The sequence below is a fragment of the Cervus elaphus genome, chromosome 10, assembly GCF_910594005.1.
Source record: "Cervus elaphus chromosome 10, mCerEla1.1, whole genome shotgun sequence".
NCBI classification, from domain to species: domain Eukaryota; kingdom Metazoa; phylum Chordata; class Mammalia; order Artiodactyla; family Cervidae; genus Cervus; species Cervus elaphus.
The window spans coordinates 51,275,106-51,294,475 of NC_057824.1; the positions used below are offsets into that span (position 1 = coordinate 51,275,106).

A 19,370-nucleotide genomic window follows, 5' to 3' on the forward strand; every position below is an offset into this window, starting at 1 on the left:
ACTCACCCAGGGTCACTGATGCCTGACAGTGTGCTCTGTGGACTCCCTCGGCTGGAAGGAAGCCAGCAGCTGTGAGCATCACAGCGTGTCAGGTGCTTCACTTCTGTGTCCTCGTCTGTCTCACCGGGTTCTGTCAGGGGCTGTTTGTTTACATGTCCACCTCACAGATGGTCCAGGGAGGCAGGGACCAGCCCTCCCCACCCCACAGAAAGCCTCGCAGCCCCAGGAACTTGCCAGTGGGGACCCTTTCCAGAGCGCCCTTCTCCAGTGTGAGCTGGGCTGCAGGCTGTGGGGTCCCTGCCATTTGCGATGGATCATCATCTTTTGATGGCTCCTTTCCTAAAGCATTTTTTGTTTCAAAAGTTTAGTGCCGGAAGCAGGCTGGCCACTGATCGCTCTGTTTGACTGGCAGCTGGGCCCGAGTGTGTGTTTGGGCCACAGCAGGTGTGGGAGGCCGGTCGTCACCTGTTGCCTTGGGAGGCAGTCGTGCCACTGTAGCTTTACTTCCTGCACAGCCGACACGTTGAGCTGAAATGGCTTCAGGCCGCCAGGCCCGCCCTCCCCAGTGCCTCTGTGATGCCAGCCATACGCCGCCCCCACCCTCCCAGGCAACTGTTCCAATAAAAAAACAGCCCTAGTAATTAAAGCGTCCCGGCAGATGCTGGGAGACTTGCCTTTCCCTGGATTTCACACATGCCAGGCATCATTCTGTCCTCGGGCCCGGTGGGAAAATCCAGGTCCTTTCTCATGCTTGAGTGAGGATGCAGGGTGGTCAAGAGCACAGGCTCGGGCTCAGACGTGAGTCCAGATTCCAGCCCCACTGCCTTTAGAACTTGTGTCATTTGGGGAAAAGTCATCCAAGGCCTCAGTCTGAGCTCCCGCTTCCGTTCAGTGGGTTCAGAGCTACTCTTAGGTGGTGAGGACTAAGTGAGGCCATTTCTGTGAGGCAGCCTGCACGTACTGGGCACCCGGGAATGACCTGACACCTGTGAGCGGTCGCTGTCTATGAGCATCAGAGATGTCATCTTCCCCTCTGAAGAAGGAAAAGGTAAAGAACACTTAACTGTGAGAGCACCGAGTTATTCTGTTTGTTCTTATTCTGTGTTCCCGTTGTTCCTGTGGAGTAAGAGATATAATAAAATGGATTCTGGATTTTCTGGAATCTCCCTTAAATTCACATCATATAGAACTAACCAACATGTACCTGGGGTGTGTGGTTTTAGATTAATGGCTTTCCACTGGGAGCAGAAGCTTTGTTTTATTTCGTGTTTTTAAACTTGCCTAATTAGAACTGGTTGCTTTAAAACAAAACAACTGTAGTCTTTTGAAAAAATTCACTCAAAATTTTTAAGATGGTTTTTACCCATTAATACTGAATAGAAACTGTTTCTCAGTTACTTTTCTGTGTGTTGTCCTCATCGCTGTGTTTTGGGGCCCTGTTTTAATTATTTTAAATAATTCACATTTTTCAGGTGTAGCATTTTTAACGTTTAAATGAAAATACCTACAGTTCATTAGTGACTCTGTAAGAATAACCGGTTGTCAGCTTCATTCATTATTAGTAATGCGCTTGCTTTCATTTTTATTGGCCTCAAAATGGTTGTCTTTTACCTTTAATCTACTAAGTGATGAAAAAGGAAAATGAATAATTAATGTTAATATACCTCACGTGATATAACTAATCTTTTAATGCTGTATTTTGCATTCAGATGTAAGAAGACAACTGCTTGTAATCTGTATATGGATGCAAAACTGATCAATTATCTGATATATAATATATACACTTGAATAAATTAACATTGTTCTTTTAGCTAAAATAAGAGTAGTGCATTAACATCCAACTTTTAATATCTTCATTACAAATCCTGTACTTTGTTTAACTTGACAGCACTTATTTACAGCAGGTAGGCTAAATTCATTTAATTGTTAATCAACAATGAAGTAGAAAATGAACGTTCAATTTGCTTCCTGAACCAATATTATGACAGAATTATCACCTAAACCTCAAATCTCCACCCTACTTAAGATAATACTTGGTTAAAATCTGAATGGACATCTTTACTTGGTGTTACCTTAGGTATTGTAAGACTAGATCTCTGATATTGTGGGATTGCATTTGCTCTGCACCTACCTGGAAAGACTTGATTCTAAAATATCCAGAAGTGTTTCTAGTGATAATTCCCATTGAGAGTTAAGTCCTGTTTGTAGGATAATTTGTTGTTGTTCAGTCACTAAGTCGACCCCGTGGGCCGCAGCACATCAGGCTCCTCTGTCTTTCACTGTCTCCCAAGTTTGCTCCAATTCATGTCCATTGAGTCGGTGATGCCGTCCAACCAGCTCATCCTCTGTTGTCCCCTTCTCCTTTTGCCTTCAGTCTTTCCCAGCATCAGGGTCTTTTCCAATGAGTCGGCTCTTCGCATCAGGTGGCCAAAGTATTGGAGCTTCAGCATCAGTTCTTCCAATGAATAGTCAGAGTTGATTTCCTTTAGGATTAACTGGTTTGATCTCCTTGCTGTCCAAGGGATTCTGAAGAATCTTATCCAGCACCACAATACAAAAGCATCAATTCTTTGGTGCTCAGCCTTCTCTATGTTAGGATAATAGTAATATTTTATCTTTAAAAGCATTCTTACATAAGCTTAAAATTAATTCAGCATGTCAGTCCTATGGGGTTTATTAGTTTCCATTTATTCTTTCTTCAGACCTTATTCAGAAAAATGTCTCTTAAAAAAGAAAAAATATTTTAATGTTTCTTTTTCTAGCAACCTCCTTCATCCACTTTTCTTTTGCTGCCACACTTCCCAAACAAGTAGTTTGTACCAGCTTCTCCCTCCCTCTCCCAGTCTTTACCGGAAGTCAGGAAGCTGGAAGGTGTCAAACACTGAGTGTCTAGTGTGTGTCTTGCTCTTGGCACGTCTCCCTCGTTAGGATACTTAATCCTCACAACTCGGGCTGCCAGGTGTCCACCACTGAACCCAGAGTCTGGGATTGTAGCTTCTTGCTTGGCAAACTGAAAATTTTATAAACAAAAATGTCTCGTTTTCTTTTTTTTTTTTAATTATCTTGTTTGTGGCTCAGGAGCCTCTGAGACTGGACCTCAGTGTTACTAAATCTTGGTGATAAGAAACAAAAGATGCCAGGAATTTGCTCCTGGAGGCCCTGTGGGTGGAAACAGCCCCAGATGACAGCCGGCTCTGCTGAGACTGCAGATGAACACCCAGCGCCCAGAGGTTAGGGCCCAGGCATGTGGGTTCCACAAAAGTCATTTTTCCTGTAGGCATTTCTGTAACCAGTATGGGTATAGCAATAGAATCAAACACTACAGATGCCACCTTCTGAGGGGTCCAGCTTTCACTGGTTTTCTTCTCTTGCCGTCACTGAACTTCCATGCTTTACTGCAGTCAGCCTTCCACTCATTGATTCAGTGTATTCATTAACGACCAGACTCTTAAGGCCTGTGTGTTCCTGGCAGGCACCTGGGTGGGGGCGCAGCACACAGGTAACGGAATTGAGAGATCCACTTCTCTTCCGTGTTAACTGCCAGAAGCACTCAGACGCTGTGTGTGTGTTCCTCCCAGGGAGCCACTGGTTCCTAATCACTGCAGGGCCCACACGACTGCCGTGAATATATTTTTAATTAATAGACTTTATTTTTTAGAGTGGTTTTGGGTTTACACAGAACTGCCGAGACCTCACAGAGTCGTCACGCTGCTCCCTCCCCTGCTCACTGCTTCCTCTGTTTTTATGTCTTTGCACCGATGTGGTGCCTTTGTCACAAATGATGGACCAGTCCTGGCACATGATTAACTAAAGATCATAGTCTACATCGGGATTCTATGAGCTTGACAAATACATAAAGAGAACCCCTACCAACCTTTGGCAGTCACTAATCCTTTTTTTTTTTTCCCATCAATGTTTCTATAGTTGTGCCTTTTCCAGAATGTCATTTAGTTGGAATTGCATATCAGGCAGCCTTTTCAGACTGGCTTCTTTCACTAAGCAACATATATTTAAAATTCCTCCATCTTTTTGTGGTTTAACAGCTGGTTTCTTTTTAATCCCTGAAGAATATTCAGTTGTACACACGTGCCAGTTTGTTTACCCACTGAGTTGGGTTGTTTCCAGGTTTTGGCAGTATGAATAAAGCTGCTTTAGGTATTCATATACAGGTTTTTCCACAGACGTAATATTTCTAGGCATTTGAGTAGACACCTAGGAGTACAATTACTAGAAAAAGACTAGTTTTGAATAATTTGAACTGTTTTCCTGGGTGAGAAGCTGCCTAACTGTCTTGAAGCCACAGTAGTTTTGCGTTCCCGCCCATCGTGAATGAGCGTTCCTCTAGCTCCACAACGGCATTTGGTGTTGCCAGTGATCTGGATTACAGCCATTCTGATAGGTGTGTGCTGGTATCTTATTTTAATTTGTAAGTTTCCATATGACTTGGAGCATCTTGTCGTATGCTTATTTGCCATCTTACGTTTTAATTGAGCTATTTTTCTTATGTTTGTGCTTTGAGTGGTCTTTATATTATTTGGGATACAAGTTCTTTATCAGATATGTGTGTTGCGGATATTTCTTCCCAGTCTATGAACTTGTCTTTTCATTCTACTAACAGTTTTTTTTTGCGGACCAAAAGTTTGTGATTTTAATGAAGTCCAGCTTGCCAGTTTTTTCTTTCACAGATCATGCTTTTGGCCTGATAGCTAAAAACTCAGTGCTAAACCAAAGTCATGTGAATTTTCTCTGGCTTTATCTTCTTAAAGTTTTATTGTTTGGTATTGTACATTTAGGTGTGTGCTCCATTTTGAGTTGCTTTTTATGAAAAATGTAAGGTCAGGCTCTAGATTTCGTTTCTCTGGAAGTAGATATCTAGTTGTTTAGCACCCTTTGCCAAAAGGACTGCCCTTTCTCCATTATTTTTGTCCCCCTCATTGTCTTTGGGTTGCTTTCGAAAATCCTCTTAAATGGAGTGTCAATTATAACCCACTGTTATTATCCTGGAGTCCTGTTGATGGGTGATGTGGTAAAGTATTGGAGAGGAGGAGCATCCTTTATAATCCCATGTTTAAATCTCCATTTTGGTGGTTTTGTGGTGTGTTACTGGTTTTTAGTGGCCACAGTGTGTGGGTCGTGATCTTCCCGAGAGTTTCTCAGGCTCTTTTCCCCTCTGCTTACCTGAGACAGGAAAGCGAGAGGGGCAGCAGGCAGCTAGTTGTCCTTCCCCAGATCAGATAGGGCTCAGGGAAGGGTTTCCCTGGAGGGCTGGCCTTCCTTACTCAGAACAGAGCAAGAACAGGGTAACTCTGGGCAAATTTCAAAACACTTTGCCCTCCCCACCACCAGAAGCCCCAGAGGAATTTCCTCATTCCTTACAATAAAAACCTGGTGGTGGGGGTGCGTCCTAGAAATGAAACTCCTGAGAAGTGAGCCCCTGTTGTTTTTAACTCTCCACACGGAGCCTCCAGCGATTCCTCCTTGCGTTCCTGGCAACCATGGCTCCAGCATCAGTTTCTGCTCCCTGTAAACTCTGATTTTCCACATCATTCTAATTCTCTGATGAATCTGAGAGTTGTTTTTCAGTGTGTTTAGCTTGTTTCTTGTTGTGAATAAGGGAGTGACAACTTTGAAGCTTTTTACGCATTGGAGCAGAAGCCCGAAGTGCCCTTATGGTTGGTTCTAACCAACAGCAATCAAGGTGTGCCTGTTCTCATAATGGATGATCCTGATGGAGTCCCTTCAACTACAGTATTGTGAAAGGCTGTGAGGCAGAGAAAAGTGCAGTGTATTCTGTTCGATGGTGGGAGATTGAAAACTTTCCTTTGGGCACCCTGGCAATGAAGCGGGGGGTTGGTGAGAGAGGAGATGAGCTTAGAAGAGTTTGGTGTCTATTTCTCTCATTCTATAAGTCTTAAGAGTTCTTCCAAAGCGTTTAAAATACATATATACATATATATTTATAATGTATAAGGCTTCCCAGGTGGTGCCAATGCTAAAGAATCTGCTGCCGATGTAGGAGACATAAGAGACACCGGTTCGATCCCTGGGTCAAGAAGATCCCCTGGAGGAGGAAATGGCAACCCACTCCAGTATTCTTGCCTGGAAAATTCCATGGACAGAGGAACCTGGCAGACTCCAGTCAAGAGTCAGACACAACCAAGCACACACGCCATGTTTGTATAAGGAGCAAAAGATAATAAAACATGGTGACTAGCTACAAGTTGACAGCCTCATACGTGGATTTTATTTCGGGAAGACAAGTGCTCACCCAGAAAATGGCTTGTTGAGGAGTGAGGGGGTTCTGTTGGCAGACATCATGCATTATGGGGCTCACTTGTTCCTTCTGGCTGGGCATGCACACCTTACCAGCCAGCGTTTCCCTTCAGGGCTCAAGACAGAATCACACCCACCCAAGCCTGTGAAGCGTGTGTGCTGGTTGCCACCTGCTCACTTCTCTGGCATCGTGCCTGTCTGCACCTGGTTTATTCACACAATTTCAATACTGATGAGTGAGGAGCCCCTCCACCTGCATCCAGGGACAGGGGTAGACAGCCGTTGAGAGATGTTCTTAGACGCTGGCAGGTTGGGTCACCCGATGCTGGTACTAACGACCCTGAGTGCATATCTGTTGTTTTTTTTAACATCTCCCACCTGTGTATAATTTGCTTTTACTTTCATTATATTTCCTCTGCATCACATTAGGTATTTGGAAAACTCTCAGGAAAAGTATAGCCTTTTTACAGTAACTTTTTTTTAAAATTTTTCCTTTAATTCATATGGTGTAACTTTAGGCCCATAGTGGGTTGGCTTCCACCTTGTCATTTTATTGTCCGATTCCACTCGAAGTCACATAGAGGAAATAGCATGTGACTCAGTCACTGCTCTGCACTCTCCAGAAATAACAGACGTTGTGATTATCCATGATCAAATATAAGCGAGAAAGAACATTTATGCCTACGTGTTCTGTGTCCCCGAAGTCTGCTAGTAGTTTCCCTCTGGCTCCTCTAAACTTACACCATGAATTGACGAATAATTATCTAGTTGAAAATATATTAATAGTGCCATGATTAATCCACATTTCAGATGAAAACCTTGTGTTCATACAAGTAATACTTTTTGAAATTTTGTTGTTTAACTTTTAAAGTCCATACTGCCTATTGGCTAAACACGTGTATCTTCATACAGTGTTACCCAAATTTTAGACAGATTTGTTCACGGTTCCTAGAATTAGAGTGATACCACCAATAGCTATTATTTGTATGAATTAGAGAGAAAAATTGATGGTAGACATTGACTTTTTAGTTGTATCAACTTCATGACTTTGAAAAATAGGTATATATTTCAATTTCTTTAATACTGCCATTTAAGAATATAATTTATTCAGACTGGGTCACATTACTGTACTTACTATGAGTTTCTTCCCAAAATATTGACTCAAAACCTTAAAGGGAAAAAAGGAAATGATTGATCCCGTACATACGGTGCTGTAGTTCCTGGGATCGACACGTAGATTCCTGTTTGGGCATTTATTTAGCTCTGCTCCATTGAATTCTGGGCTATGCTTTCTCAACTGCTTTTTCTTTTTTCAAAACAATTTTTTTCTTCCCAAATGTAATTTATGAAAAAGTAGGTTACGGAGCTAAGAGTAAAATGTGTGTGATTCCACATCTCAGACATAAAGTAGCACTTGCTTTATTAAGAGTAAACATCCGTAGATTGAACATAAAGGCTGTTTTCATTTTCTGTTCCAAGATACTCTTTGGGCAGCTTGCATAATCACAGGAAAGATGTTTTTTAATCCTTTTCATGCCTGAGGACTCAGAAGTTGCTGCTCTGAGGTCGGCATTTAAATTCCACCAACAGTGAGGGACTTAGCAGGGGTAAGGTTAGGTGTTCCCTTCCTGCCCGCAGAGTGAATGGTCTGTTTCACTGGGCCCTTCCATCAGGCTCTGCAGTGGGGAGGGGGCACAGGCAGGAGGGGGTGCGGGCAGCCGGGGCCCTCAGTTCAGGCCGGAGCACTCGCTTCAGCGGCGCTGGTGTTCTCACAAGCCCAGACTTTTGGTAGCACGTATCTCGGAGGTCGATGTTATATAAGATTGTAGAAATAAAGTTCTTGACTACATGAAAAAAAAAATTGTGAACACTTTCCTCCTAGCCTGAATCACTCTGACTGATTTAAGCAAAATTATTTTAAGTAGATCTGATTTGCCTGGAATAGAGTGCTTGATTTTCAAATAATTGGTTTTTTTTGTTGTTTATTATTCATCTCCAACTGGGAGTTATTTATGGGTTTAAAATAGATGTGAAGTTTATTAATATTTCACCTCAGATTATTTCAATACATGAAATGACATTAATGTAATTATATTCTTGGTCAGATAAAGGCTTCCTTTGTGAAGAGCTCTGGTTTGTGTATTTGTTTCATGTTGAGCTTTAGAACTGAATCACAGGATAAATGGAGTCAGGATCACTGAAGGTACAGTGGGTGCCTTGATACCCTGGCGGGGGCCTTCACTCATGCTTACCCAGCAGCAGTTCCTGGAGTCACATGGTGCCTAGGGGCTTCCGTACCTCTAACCTATTAACCCGGTTATATCCTTCCAGGAGAGTCTCTGTCCCCACCACCCACCGTGGTCATTTTCAGCAACACCGTTCATGGTGGGCTTCAGGCTGAGGAGTTGGTTTACCTGGGACACCATGGGTGGGAGTGACACTTTACATGTAGATTTGGAGAGCCCCCTGGCACCTGGGAGGAAGCAGATCCAGAAGAGAATGGGCTGGGAGTCATGGGAAATGAGAGCTAGGAAGAGGAGGGCGGCTCCTCCGAGGTCCAGCAGGCAGGTTGACACGTGTGGGGCAGGGCGTCTGGGGAGACTCCCCACCTCTGCTGGAGCGGGCCATCCCCACGGGCCTCCTCTGCGGGGCAGCAGAGGGCTGGCACATTTGTCAGCCAAGGAAACAGGAAGAGTCAGGGCACAGTTCCACCCGCAAGCTGGCCCAAGCGACGGCCCCGGGGAGAGAGTCTTTGTCCGTGAGTGTGGCACACAGGCTGGCCATCAGCCCCTAGGACTGGCTGGCTGGCAGCCAGGAGCTGGGATTAGAGAAGACGGTGAGTGCACTGGGAGGCGTGCTGAACACGAGGTGCCCGATGGGGTCGGCAGGTGGGCGTGTTCAGGATGGGTTGAATTTCTGAGTCTGAAGGTGAGGGAAGAGCCTGGGCTGGCCCTCCTGGAGTCAGATGTCCTCAGGTGTCCCCAGAGCTGGGCACGGTAGAGTCCTTTGCACAGAGGTGCTCTCCGAAGCCCGAGTCCAGTCCGCAGCCTTTCCCTCTTTCCCCACGTCTGCCGTAGTCATCCTCTTCATTCTCCCTTGTCAACAGCCATTCAGTTTTGCCCAAAGAGTTCCTTTTCATCTGCCCACCGAACTGTAGGATGGTCCCCCCGGCACGTTGTGTGGTTTGGTATGACTTGGTGGTGGTCCAGGTGACACTGTTGCTCCCAGTTCTTGGCTATCAGACCCATTTGGTTCTTGTAGAGACGTCGGCAGAGGGAGGCTCTTGTTCCCTTCTAGAAGCCGGGAGGCAGCACTCTGCCACACACCGCAAGAGATGCACCTGGAGCATCTAGCTGCTTTTTGGAGCAACAACTCCTTTGTCCTGGAATATGTAGCCCCAGGAGATAAAACAAGGTCCCTGCTTCGGTTTCCCAGATTTTTTTTTTTTTTTTTTTTTTTTTCAGATTTTCCAGAGTGATAGGAGAACTAATATAAGAAAAAGAAAATAACCTTTATCTGTTATGCCTGACAGATAATCAGATTACCCAGGGGATTAGATCAAAAATGAGTCATTTGTCCCTATAATTAGTTACTATAAGGACCAAGATAATCTTTTGTAAGAGAATTTAACAGTTAAACCCGATAGGTAGGATTCGGCTTAGGGGATGGGTAAGTAGCTGGAGGACGAGGGGAGCTTGAAGACAGCTGATGGGTCTTGGGGAGTGTTGTGCTGTTGTCAGCTGTGTCCATCGGGTGTCTACCCCTGCTGTTGGGCCACAGCCAGTGTTCCCAGTGCCGCGGGGCCGGGTGCTCACCTGCCCTGGGAGCAGCTGCGGACTAGGCCTCATCCGCCAATTTACTCCCCCTCGCATCTTTACAACACACCACACAGTGGCTTTTCACCCTAACATCCCTGATTTTGTTCACAGGCCATGTTCTCATAGAGATTTCGAGCATCCACAAGAAACTTAACGACAGTCTTGATGAAAATGTATGTGAACGGTTTTTCTATTTACCAAATAAATATACTTATTTTATTTTGCTTCAAGTCTCAAACCTGGTCTCAATTTTTCACTTGTGTTCACAGTTCAAAAAATTCCATAAGGAGATTATCTATGAGCTGGAGAAGAAGACAGAGCTTGATGTAAAATATATGAATGTGAGTACCAGGTTTTGCTTCACCTGCCCTGGGCGGAGGGCACCCGGGGCGGGGAACCTAGTTTTCAGGGAGGCTGTGCTCACCTGATGGCTAAGCCTAAGGAGAACTTGCCCACGGTTGAGTCAGCGGCGGTGGCGGCAGCGAGCATGAAGGCCACAATACCCCGTTAAAACAGCCAGAGCAGCCACCTGCCTGGCGCTTCGGTAAAACAGGTGCAACGTTTACCTTCCAGGCGACTCTCAAAAGATACCAAGCAGAACACAGGCATAGATTAGATTCTCTGGAAAAATCGCAAGCTGAATTGAAGAAGATAAGAAGGAAAAGTCAAGGAGGACGAAATCCATTCAAATATGAAAGCAAAGAGACTGAGGTGAACTTTTCAGCACTGTGTTACTTTATTTTGGGGTGGATGGTTTATACAGTTAATGGGAGGCATGCTCATCTCAGTCAGCCTATACTTTATCCATCAGATGTGCTGCTGCTGAAAGTCAAAAATAAGCATTTTGACTGACTTGGTGGGAACTGAAGACCGCAGAATTCCCCAGAGTTAAGAATAATTAGTCAAAAGCACTGGTGTTGTCTCCTGACTTTGGGAGAGTGATAAGCATTGTGTCCCCATTTTACAGATGGGAAAAGTGAGGCTTCGGTTAACTCACATGGTTGGCACTTGGAAATGTGATTTGATCTTGAACTTTCTGGTTCCAAAACCCATTATTTTCCAATAAAACATGATCCTGTCCCTGGAGTAAAAGTAATATTTTATGCAAATTGCCAAGTGGAATGTAGGGCCTTTGGCAACTTCTCTCCAGGCGTGGATCAGGGACCTTAATGAGAATGTTGATATCTGCTCGGATCAGGTTAGGGCTTTGTTGTTCTGTCTAATGTTTATCTGCCTTCAGCATTCACTCCATTATCAAAATAAATCAGCTGTAAAGATGGCAGGAGATAAGTGTCAGGCTGGGTAGCTGTTTGGTTCCTCATGTCATACTTGTATAATTATTATTTATTTTCCTAGTATGTAGAAACCATTACTTCTCGCCAGAATGAAATCCAGAAATTTATTGCAGATGGTTGCAAAGAAGCCCTGCTTGAAGAGAAAAGGCGCTTCTGCTTTCTAGTCGACAAACACTGCAGCTTTTCGAGTCAGATACACCATTACCACACACAGGTGGGCGCAACAGCAAATGTTTTCCTGACATTTAAATACCCTTGACAAGATTTGCCTTCCATAGGTGCCCCAGTGTAAAGCAATGGGCTCATTTTGCCAAGGAAAGAATTCTAAGGAAATAATTTTTGACCAACTTGAATGAGTAAACTTTTAGAAATGTAGATGAAATGGTCAAATGTTTGCTTATCATGTTGAATTTAGTGACACCCATTCATATTTAATCAATGGCTGAGAAATGGCACTTTTTCCCCTTTTCTCACCCATGAGCCAGCCTCTCTCAGACTCTCCCTGATGCATCTTCAGCATCAGTGTCTTCACCAGAACCACGGGTGAGTCCCGCCAGCCCCCAGGTACACCCCACCTGGGTGGTCTGAGAGGCTCTCCTGGGGGTCCATGTAGACGATGTTGCTGGAAATCCTGTCCTAGACCACAGACCCTGTCATAGCCTCAGGACAGCTGGACGGGAATCCTTCTTCACACTTTTTCACTCCTCAAGCTGTGTGTGTGTTCCTGACCCCATCAGCCCCGTAACTAGCTTTGTCACCCTCCTTCAGCACATGCAGTTGTGAGGTTATGCTTCTAGGAATCATCACAAACTATGTCCTAAATTTCCTTCCCTCGTTTTTTTTTTTTTTTTTTTAATAAAACTATGGGCTCTGTTGGGCTTCTGTACGCATCCAGAACTAGCAGTGACTGAGGTCACATACTCACTGTTCTTCACGATGAAGCGATTCAGAGCGCACTCCATCACGCGAGAAGCGTTCTAAAAGCTTGAATGTAGGGCTGCTTCCTTTTGGGGGGAACCTGGCCTTGTATGCATGCATATATCATAGGTTACATATTCCATAAACTTGAAGGAATATTTAGCTACCAAATCTATAAATACCCAAGGTCTCAAATTGTTACAGAAAAGAAAAACAAACATGATGCATTAGATGATGACATTTGTCCCCAGCGTATCTGTAGTAGCTTCGGCATTGTTTCCATGGTGAGGGTGTCCGCCAGAGGGGGCCAGAAGCAACCTTGAAGCTCTCTGTGACAACACCCCGCCTCCCCCAGCGATGGGGCAACTTGGTCTATTTCCAGAAAGCTCTAGTAGTTGACACAGTCTTCCACACACTTAACCTTGAGTCCCAGTTATGTCTTTCAGCGTGACGCAAGCCAAATTTCCTTCTTTCTCTACCAGAAGTCTCTTCAGGTCTCTGAAAACCGCTTTGGTGCGTTCCCTGGTCCCAGCGGTTTCAGTGGCTCCTTGGACATAGCAGCTAAGGCCGTTGGTCCCCGGCGTGTCCAGGCCACAGGCAGGGGATGGGGTGGAGCGAGGGGCAGGGCTTAGGATTCACATTGACACCCCCAGACCACACCTGATGAACACAGAGTCTAGATGAAAACAGTACAGTTGTTACGAAAATAGTTTCACAAAGGATGCTCTACTTTCCTTTTCCAACTAAATTGCCGCCTAGAAAGGGGGCTTCTCATGAGGGCTCCCGGGAACCCGGGGTCCAGTCGGAGGAAGAGCCGGGCTGTGGGAGGCGGGATGACACCTCCGCCTCGGGCCGGGCGGCCTCAGCCCTGTCCTGCGTCTCTGCCTCCCAGCTGCTGCCTGCCCAAGGGCCCCGCCGGCCTGCGGTCAGGACTGCCACTCAGCACTGCCCTGACTCCAGAGAGCCACCACTCTCCGCCTCCGGTCCCCCCGTCCCGTAGAGGACCTTCTTAGGACAGACCTGTCACCCCTCCGGTGCGCCAGGCCTCTCTCTCGGTGGTGAAGTCCACTCCTGGTCCTCTCGCTCCATCAAAGGCGCTTCTCGTGGAAGGGGTGGGGGGAAGACAGAGGGATCGGCAGTTCTCGGGCCCCTGATAAACACGGGGGTTAACACAGATTGCTCCACCTTCTGTCTTAGTTCTGAACTTCCGAACCGTTGACGATCCTTGTATTAGCCTGAACTCTACCCACACTGAGGAAGGTGGGAAATCCTTTACAACAGGAGCCTACGTGCTCCTCAGCAAATGAGACACAGCAGATCCTCACAGATGCTTCAACTACTCACTGAATTTAACTCCTCACTCCCACACTTCCGGTGGTCAGCCAGGAATCTGAGTAGTAGTTATCATTTGTGTTCGTCCTTCTAACAATACATGTTTGTCTGTCTCTGGTTTTGTTTCTTTTGAATTTATAGTCTGCAGAACTGATCAATTCCAAACTGCCTCGGTGGCAAGAAACCTGTGGTGATGTCACCAAAGTGCCAGAGAAAATCATGAACATGATCGAAGAAATTAAGACCCCAGTCTCCACCCCAATGTCCGGAACGCCCCTGCCTTCACCCATGGTCGAGAGAAGCAGTGTGGTAAGAACTGGTCGTCACCTCAAGATTTCAGCCATACCTTTGCTAATAAGATTTCAGCCAGATTTGCACAACAGAGCAAGGCCACCTTTGTCAGTGGAAATCACGGGCCCGCCTGTATCACTTCCAGGGCCTACCTTTCCTCACTGCGACTTCACCCTTCCAGCAGCGCAAATACCGAGGCCGGGCCTGTCCCCAGACACACGCTGTTGCCCGCCACTTCTCCCCCCGCCCAGCGCCAGCAGCAGTCCCTGCAGACATGACCTGGACAGTCTGGCCCGTAACGCAGCAGGCAGGGTGATCCTGGCTGGATCACAAAGGCCAGGACCTCAACAGGCAGCAGAATGTTAGCGACAGAGGATTCTGAAAACTTTCAGAGAGGGGAAAATGGATTATTTATTACAAAGAAAAGAGAACCCCACTGAAACCAGACTTCTTTTTAGAAAACTAGGTGTCAAAAAGTAATAGACTAATGCACTCAAAATTCTGTGGAAAAATACTTTTAAATGGAGAAGCCTTGCGCCAAGCAGCATTTAAAAGGGAGCCTCGAAATCCACAGAGAAAGAAAATAGATGAGTGCTGTTCAAGGGCTAGGGGAAACGGGAGTAACTGCTTTAAAAGGGGGAGGGGGGCACTTCCCTGGTTGTCCATTGGTTAAGACTCCGCACTTCCACTGCAGGGGGCGAGAGTTCAATCCCTGGTCAGGGAACTAAGATGCACGGTGCAGCCAAAATAATTAAATAAATAAATAGACAAAAGAAGGGGGTATCTTTAAAATAGTTAAAAATGGGGCATTACCCTGCAAACAAGAGAATTTGGGGAAGAAAATGGAATTTAAAGCATGTAATGCAAAACAGCCCTGGGGATCAATCTCTAATGCCATTGCTGTGTTATACTCGGATTAAACTAATAAGGGATTTTTCACAGGTTGGGCAAGATTGTGACAGCCTTTCTAAATACCCACCAAAGATCCCTGCAGCTCCTTCAGCCAGAGCCTTGACCAGCCCTTTGATCGATCTGTTTAAGAACCCAGCCACAGTCACACAGAACTCAGAAAGAAAAAATAATTTAACAGGTGAGCTGTTTAGTTGAATTTCCTTTAAAGTACCTTTAAATTTCTTAAATATTTAGTTAAGTGTGCCTTGAGATCTATATCCATAGAGTCACAAAGAGTCGGCCATGACTAAAGCAACTTAGCATGCATGCACGTCGTGAGCTAGAAGTAAATACCTGTGTGTGTGGTAGCACCAGCTCCACACTGGCTCAGGGGAACTCACACCTCCAGACAGGGGTCCAGGTTGATTCTAAAACTGTAAGACATGTTGCTTCGACAGATATGACTTCTGTATGCTGATAGATGTTTCCATAGAGTAAGCATACTATTGAAAGGTGTTATATTTTCAATACATGCAATATAACAGAACCTCACGCTGTGTTCCATATTCACTGGCAGCTGAAATAAAATCTCTTTTCAGTGAAACAATGAAACAGATGATAGAAATTCACATATCTAAGTTATGGTTCCTAGTCTCACCAGTAGGCTTCGATTGAATTATACTCAGTGTTTTTCATCATCTCTAACAGAGCACGTCATGCTTTCTGAAGGCTTCAGTTTCAACTGTTAACGTTTCTTAACCCAGCTGACGTGCTCTGAATAAATCAGGAACACGTCTTGTCTGCAGGCATTTCAGATGGCTTCAGCCAGGCTCCACTCTTGCCTGCAGAGTCTTTGGCGTCCAGGACCTCAAGACTGCGGTGGCACTGGGCGTGTGGGGGTCTCACAGGCCCCGTGGGGTGAAGGTCGTGGCAGTCACACAGGGCACTGCTAGCGAGAGTCCGCAGGCTGTCCAGCGCGGGCAGCTGTGGGGAAGGAGATGAGACTTTCAGAATGTCCGCTGCAAAGAGGACACTGTAGTCACTCGCCTTTGAAGACTATGAGTTCTGTGTATGTGACATAGGGGAAAGCATACAGCACTGTGTGCACCCTGGTCATTCACATGATTCTTTGGTTCTTGTGGGAAATCACTGGATTCGGTGTAACCTTGATAATTAGAGTAGACGGCGTGTCAAGCAGAGAGCAGAGTTTACATTGTAGTGTCAAGAATTTCTGAGGACGATGCAGACAGAGATTCTGCATTGTTTTATAGTAAATAATAGGCTAGCAAAATTTGAGTGGAAAAAAACGTATCTGGAAAAAAATGTTTCCATTCCATTTTTTTTTGCGGGGTGTTGGGGTGGGCTGGTAAAGACCAGCCCGCGTTTGAGCTGAGACCTGACCTAGTGCAGCGATGGCTGTGGAGGCGGGCTGCCCGCATCGAGCTCGTCTGGTTCCGGCTCTGGCACCGAGGGTGGGGTCGGTACGCGGGGGGTGTGCTCAGCACGTCCTGCCCCACTCGCAGGTGAGCGGCCACGGCTGCCAGAGCGTGTGTCCCCAGCGTCCTCCTCTCTTGTGGCACAGGCCCTGGGCGGTTTGGTCTGAGCTGGTGCCTGACAGCACTTCCGCAGGCTGTGGCGGGCGAGCTGGGCGGGCAGAGGCGCGGGCCTGCTGGCGTGGAGCCCTGGCCTCTGTGGGCCGTCCCAAGGGACTCCATGCAGGTGAGGCTGGGCCACGTGGCTTCATCCTCTTGGTCTGAAGGGCCTTTGGCCACAGGGCTCCTCCTCCGAGAGGCCTCAGGCCAGGCTTAGGCGCTGTCCCTGTCTGTTGCTGTCTGTCCAGCCACAGGCGGAGGTGTGGGAATAGAACCAGTTGGCATTTCAGTGGAATGAGTGTGCTGGTGACATGGGGTGGCCAGGTTTCTGGGGCTGGCGCCTTTGAGCTCGCCCAGTCATCCTTCTTTGAAAAGTCATCGCTGCCCTGCTTGCTTCCGACAGGTTCTTCCTTTGACCCCAATTTGCCGCGATCTGTTTCCATGGCCTCCGGACTGAACATGGTGAAAAAGCAGAAAGTGAAAACCATCTTTCCGCACACGGCCGGCGCTAACCAGACCTTGCTCAGCTTCGCTCAGGGAGACGTCATCACACTGCTTATCTCTGAGGAGAAGGACGGCTGGCTGTACGGGGAGCACGACAGTACCAAAATGTGGGTCCTGGGCCGGGCTGTTCACACCCTGAGGGCTCCCGTCAAGGCCATCCTTAAAGGCAGATGAGCGCCTCCACCCCAGCAAGGTCACACTTTAGTGACAGTTCTAGCCTAGTTAACTGCTGTTAGTCTATCCACGTTGTTCCCAAGCTGTTTTCTGTATGTGTGTGCATATAGAGATAAGTTTTTTAAAAATTTTGGCCACACTGCATGGCCAGGAATTGAGCCAATGCCCCCTGCACTGAAGCATGGAGTCTTAGCCACTGGACCACCAGGGAAGTCCTATAAATTTGACGTACAGATAAGAGACCTCTGAAAGTAAAGGCACTTGTTTGTATGTGACTTCAGATTTCTCAGGATAACGCTCTAAATGAGATCTGACACATGAGTACTGTAAATGCCAGTGTCCTCATTCCAACTGTGCGCACAAGCCTTCCTACAAGGTTAAATTGAGTTTCTGTGTAGATTATTCACGTACTAAGTTTAAACCAAAATGAAAACAAAAGACGCAAAGGGAATCCAACTAGAAATGACGTGTATGTAAGAGGCTTATAATGGGATGTGATGCAAGTGGCCCAGTCGCCCCCCGGCCCCGAGCAGTCCCCAGGCCATTCCAGGCGCGTCTGGGTCCGCGTGTCCACTGCCAGCACCCCAGCGAAGTCGTCTTCTCCCCGCTCTCCGCCTACAGGAGGGGCTGGTTCCCGTCGTCCTACACAAAGCTGCTGGGGGAGAATGAGGAGGAGGCCGCGAGCGAGCCGACGCCAAGGTAGGACCGCCTGTGGCTCGGCCAGCTGGGCTCGCTGGGCCCCCGGCTCCCAGGCGCGTGGGGGTGGATCTGGACGAGCGGCAGAGCCCACGACGACGCCACAGCCGGGCTGGCGGGAGCGGGTGGCGCTCCGTGTCTGTTTCCTTCCCGATTTCCTGTCTTGGCGCTGTACCCTCTGCTGGGAAGAGATGCCCCCCTTCTCGGCCCACGGTCCCTCCCAGTCCTGCGCCCGCCACAGTGAAGTCCCAGGCCACGTGCCCGGCCTGTCTGCCCTGGTGAACACGTGCTCTGGAATGTTCTCCCCCGCCTGCCCTCTTCTCTCCTTCCCTCACCAGCCGCCCGTTTTCAGTCCCCTCTCAGGCCTTTCCTCCGCCCTCTGCTCAGACACAGGGTCCTCGGGACCCGCCCTCGTCCTTTTTCCTTCCCATGCTCCCCGGGCCACTGTGACTGCTCCTGTGGCTCGCGTCACATCGAGGGGCTTCACTCAGCACGTCTGAGCCAACAACCCCCGTCTGTGTCCCACCCAGGAATGACTGTCACTGCCGCTCAGGAGCTGGTCGCTTGCGCTGACCACGTCATTTCTTTCTCACACAACCTTGTGAGGTCAGGCCCTGGTTGAAAATTGAGGAAACAGGGGCACAGGGAGCCAGAAGTGATGGAGCCAAGGCAAGACTAATTCGGGCAGGTCTCTCCCAGCCGAAACGGGAGGGTCTGTGTGTGGGTTAGTTGGCTGTCCCGTGGGTCCTCAGAAACACGTCCCAGCAGAACGTGGCATCACCTTGACCACAAGCTGCTTCGGCCATGGTGTCTGCCGTGTTCAGAGCAACCCCCGGCCCTTGCTCTGACAAGGGCCTTGCTGTTACCCTTGCTCACGGCCAGCTGTGTGTCTCTGTCCCTTGCAGAACAGCTCAGCTGCCATTGGCCAAGAAATGAGACTGAGGATCTCAAGGGTGTTAAAGTTCTGAGATTTTTAGTTTGGAGCGCTCAGTGCTGTCGCTGTGTTTTCTTCTTGAACTGGATCAGGAGTCAGCCCCCAACGGAGCTAGCTTTCCTCTCCCTTTGTCAGGCCTTTTAAAGACTCTTGTGAGTGTGCATGTGCAAGCCAGCAGAAACACTGGCACTCCAGGACTGTTGCCTGGGAATCCCTTGAACAGAGGAGCCTGGCGGGTTACAGTCCATGGGGTCACAAAGTGGAACGCGACTTAGCGACTAAAAATCAATCAAGGAACAGTGCGGTGCTGTGTGTGTTGCACTGGTCCCGCCCCACCGTTGTGGATCACTAATCCACGTAGTTCCGGCGGAGGAGACGCGGGATGTCTGGGGTGCGGGGGCAGGCCTCCTCTAACCCGCAGCCTCCGTTCCCATCGCTAGCTTGGTGCCCGTCCGCAGCGTGAGCACAACGAACTTGGCGGAGAAGAACAGCGTCGTCATCCCCCCGCCGGACTACCTGGAGTGTCTGTCCACGGGAGCAGCCACTGCTGAGAAAGGAGACATCTCCCTGAAGGCGTCTAACCATAAAGCCCCAGCGCCCAAACCAGAAAGCACGCCTCCTGTGAGTAGGGCCCCAGGGGCCCCGACCCTGA

The 19,370-nt window shown here is 47.6% G+C and overlaps 1 protein-coding gene across 2 annotated transcripts in view; it reads left to right on the forward strand.

Moving 5' to 3' along the window:
* BAIAP2L1 (BAR/IMD domain containing adaptor protein 2 like 1) overlaps positions 1 to 19,370 on the forward strand; it is a 77,072-nt gene that overhangs the window by 47,688 nt on the left and 10,014 nt on the right. Inside the window, exons 1-10 of one of the 2 annotated variants that reach the window (XM_043915306.1) lie at positions 8,734 to 9,109; positions 10,203 to 10,264; positions 10,361 to 10,432; positions 10,665 to 10,802; positions 11,448 to 11,600; positions 13,778 to 13,945; positions 14,870 to 15,017; positions 16,814 to 17,021; positions 17,710 to 17,787; positions 19,159 to 19,339. In XM_043915306.1, coding sequence (XP_043771241.1) covers positions 8,773 to 9,109; positions 10,203 to 10,264; positions 10,361 to 10,432; positions 10,665 to 10,802; positions 11,448 to 11,600; positions 13,778 to 13,945; positions 14,870 to 15,017; positions 16,814 to 17,021; positions 17,710 to 17,787; positions 19,159 to 19,339 — 1,545 coding nt within the window. In that variant the 5' untranslated portion in view covers positions 8,734 to 8,772. Of the gene's footprint in view, positions 1 to 8,733; positions 9,110 to 10,202; positions 10,265 to 10,360; positions 10,433 to 10,664; positions 10,803 to 11,447; positions 11,601 to 13,777; positions 13,946 to 14,869; positions 15,018 to 16,813; positions 17,022 to 17,709; positions 17,788 to 19,158; positions 19,340 to 19,370 lie in introns of those variants that run through there. The other variant, XM_043915307.1, reaches the window with a different exon arrangement.